This window comes from Apaloderma vittatum, unplaced genomic scaffold (genome assembly GCF_000703405.1).
Source record: "Apaloderma vittatum isolate BGI_N311 unplaced genomic scaffold, ASM70340v1 scaffold18786, whole genome shotgun sequence".
Classification (NCBI taxonomy): Eukaryota; Metazoa; Chordata; class Aves; order Trogoniformes; family Trogonidae; genus Apaloderma; species Apaloderma vittatum.
Genome location: NW_009723561.1, coordinates 18,782 through 22,433, shown reverse-complemented (window position 1 = coordinate 22,433; position 3,652 = coordinate 18,782). Strand labels below are relative to the sequence as shown.

Here is a 3,652-nt window from a genome sequence, read left to right as displayed (position 1 = left end):
ATAAAGCATTTGCCTTTTTCGAAAATGCAAGCATGGTATGTTTTGAACATCGTAACATAAGCTTGAAATTTTTAAATGCAAAGAAAAATTTGGCACATAATTTATTGCTTTTTATGCATCCCACGCAGCAAAATGACTTAATAAAAAGCCTTTTACAGGTATCCTGTGTAACGCATATTTTGTATCAAACCTAGAGAATTAAGTAATAATGGTTATTTTTACTGTACAGGTAAGAAAGGTTGTTGATAAAGCAGTTCTACTGCAGAAAAATAAGAGCTGGCCATGTTTGTTCTACTACAGTTCTTGTAAACCAGCTCATACTGATGTTTTCCCTTCATTTTTGTATAGTCTCTGCCAAAAAAATAAAAAAGGAACTTTTGACATGTCCACTCCACCATGTCCTATTCAAGTTACAGGAACTTGCTTGCCCAGATGCTTCACACATATTTTGTCTTAACTGTTAAATTAATACGATGTCTTTTTTTTTTGTAATATATATTTAAGATTTGTAATAAAAATGAAAACATGGTTTCACACAAAGAATAGAGAAGTTTGTAATTACAATGGAACTTCAACGTGCATCCACAATACTATGTTCTTCTACATCTTTTCCCCTCCCAAGCCACACACCAACAGTTCTACTCTTCGCCCCGTTTCACATGTAGCTTTAAAACAGCCAGTTGTGTCAGCTAATATGCTAGTGCTTCGCTTGTGATGCTGTGTGATTTAAAAGTCTCAAACTGCAAACCATACACAAACTGAAAGCCCTTTCTAATTAAGAAAAAGGGAAAATGTTAATAATGTAGTAAGAGAAAATTTAGTCCTAGTACTCCCTCAGTTGAACCCAACAAATTACATAGTGGACTACATCTACTGTGAATGGGCTTTCCGACTCTTAAGCATGATCAAGAGATGTCATTTCACATTAGAACATCCTGAACTGTATTTTATTTTTTTTACGCTATCCTCAACATCCATCACTAAAACTGTCTGTGGTTTTCCATAATGCCTATCTAGTTCGTGTTTCAGTGCACATCCTTACCAAGATGCTAAAGCCACAGTGGAAATGCAGTTAAATCCTGTTGACAGCAATAATAAAACATTGAGCATGCCTTGTTGCAGAGAACTTCATTATCACTTACAAATAAACAACAGTAACGAAAATGTAAGAAAAATGCTACCCGACAGTTTCTTTCTCCATACAAGTCGTTACATTTTGCCCTTGACATCAATGCTGACTACTGTCCTTGCTTGAGCCAAAACTAAATATTAAACGTAGCTTTCAGCTAACCAAGAGATCACTCTAGTTATGGCTGGGGTGTTTCAGTTTGCAGTATGACAAAGAACTAAGAAAATTAATAAATAAAGTATCGGTTCAGACAACAGAACACATGATTTATCTAAGGTCCAAGCCCTGAAAATCCAGTGAAGAAATCTGTCAGTATCCAATAAACTGCAAGAACATATCTAACATTGGATTTATTTTTTTAACATTGAAAATGGTGTCAAAGCTCTAAAGCGACGCTGATATGCACCTTGTTTTATGCCCATGAATGTTCTGCAGCAAGTTTTTGGGAATTTGTTTTTTTGTTTTTTGCAAAGCAGTATCAGCAAACAGAAGCAATTGCACCATAAACATGAGTAACCTCTAAATTATCCGTAATTATACTTAATGAAAAGTTCCTTGAAGTCCCTTAGTTACCTTCAAATGACATAGTGTTAATAATTAGCTTATCATACTAAGCTGATTTCTCAGCGGCTTCAGTCTCCTGTTCAGATAATTTCTCTTCTGACAGTACCGTCATCCACGGGGACACTGAGCGCGTGATGGTTTGTTTGGCCAGATTGTAGTGGTTTATGACCGTGTAAAATTTCCCTCGAGCGCTGGAGTCTTGTTCGGAGTAGTAGTTTTCCAACCCAGCTGGAATGCATTGATTATTCTGAAAAGAAAAATCCATCACTTAGATCACAGATACAGCCCCATAAACAACAAAAAATGTAACCTACTTTTGGTGTTTTTTCCTTTTCCTTTTAGTCTAATCCAACGTTCACTTTCTGTGAGTCAAGAGGCAACACACAGCAATTAGCTACAGTGTTGTCCTACTGTGTTTAAAATGTTCTTTCTGCAATCCTTAAACTGCTCATGCATCTGCCAGAAAGACCAACCTGGGTTTCTATGCCAGAATAATTAACATACAAGAAACAGCCTTGCCTGAAATTATTTTTTTGAAGTACTCAATCTCTACTTCCAGCCACACTTTGCTGGTTTTTCCTCCCCACCTAGTGCCAACTGTTTTGTCTACAATTACAGATGTCTGTATCCTACTGCAAGCTTCGCTTCAGGCACTTTAACACAACGTTTGCAGTCTGAGGGACAGAAATTAATACACATCTATTGGTGCTGAGGTGTGAAGAGTAAATAAGACATCCAGGGAAAACATTGTGGGTGGCCAAGCTCATGTGCAGGCATGTACACACAAACCACTTCGCTCGATTGTCAGAAAGATGCAGCCAACAGCGGGCTCTGAAGGAGCCATCTCTAGCTCTGGGATCACATTTCCCAGAAGCCTAAGAGCACTACACAGAAACTGCTGGATGCTCAGAGCTTTTCCAAGAGGAATTACCGCATTTAGAGGTAAACACTAAGCAGGATCCAAACACTGCTGTCCATCTTAAATAACAAAGTGAATGTGCATAAGGAAAAATAAAATAAAATACTTATATCCTGTGACCTCCCCCGCCCCAGCTTTGCTCCAGGTGACAGGTCACTCCACAGGTCCTCTGCTGTATCTGCCAGTACAGGCACTCTTGCCTGATACCTCAGAGTGCTGGGAACTCATCTGGGCAACTGAATTGACGCTCTAAAGCAGAAGCTGTAAGTAACTGCAGCTTCAGGAAAAATAAGTTTAATCACTTTTGCTCTGACACTTTGGAAAAGAAATAGGCTGTTCGGTTTTTCTGCTTGCAGTGCCAGAAAAACAAAATTTATAGCACCACACCACCACAACTTAGAACTGCTACTGTTCTCATAGACTGTGGCAAACAAAACTGAGTATTAGAAGTTTCTGAACACAAAAATACGTGGAAAAATGTTCTGATTTTTAGGACAAAATACTATGTAAAATGTGCCCACATATACTTTTGGGTTGACCTTTGTCCTTGCCAGGAAAAGGAGAGGTAGCATAAATAAGCCGCAGTATTGACAGTTTCAAATGGTTTCCATCATAAAACACAAAATGATTGTGAGAAGATTCAACAGGCGGTCTTCGCTTAATATATATTCAGCATCCTAAAATGTTATAGTGAAAAGAAGGCATCGAAAGGCATGAAAGAAAAAAAAGACAGACTTGCCAAAACAAGAGGCCTCAGGTAGTCTTGTGGACCTGCCTGCTGCCGATGGGTACAGCCTGGGGCAGACCTGGCTGCTGAAAGCAGAGCCGCTGTCGCAGGACTAACAGCCCTCCCGCGGAGTCACCGCCCCACCCGTTCTGCCCTGCTCGGGTGACAGAAGCCTTGCTGCATGTCAGACTCCAGCTGTGCTCAAAGTCACCACTTCCAGTTCAGTTCTTTTGTTAAGCAACAGCCAGGACAAACCTTCCCTCACAGATTCCTCCGAGGTAGCGCTACAAAGCAGACAGGGTTTAACCCTGGC

General features: G+C 39.7%; 1 protein-coding gene across 1 annotated transcript in view; it reads right to left on the bottom strand.

The window, feature by feature from the left end:
• Positions 1-533: 533 nt before the first annotated feature.
• The window catches only part of LOC104276025 (neuron-specific protein family member 1), a 21,787-nt gene continuing 18,668 nt past the window's right edge, over positions 534-3,652 (bottom strand). The window contains exon 4 of the mRNA XM_009872172.1: positions 534-1,940. Coding sequence (XP_009870474.1) covers positions 1,740-1,940 — 201 coding nt within the window. The 3' untranslated portion in view covers positions 534-1,739. The remainder of the gene's footprint in view (positions 1,941-3,652) is intronic.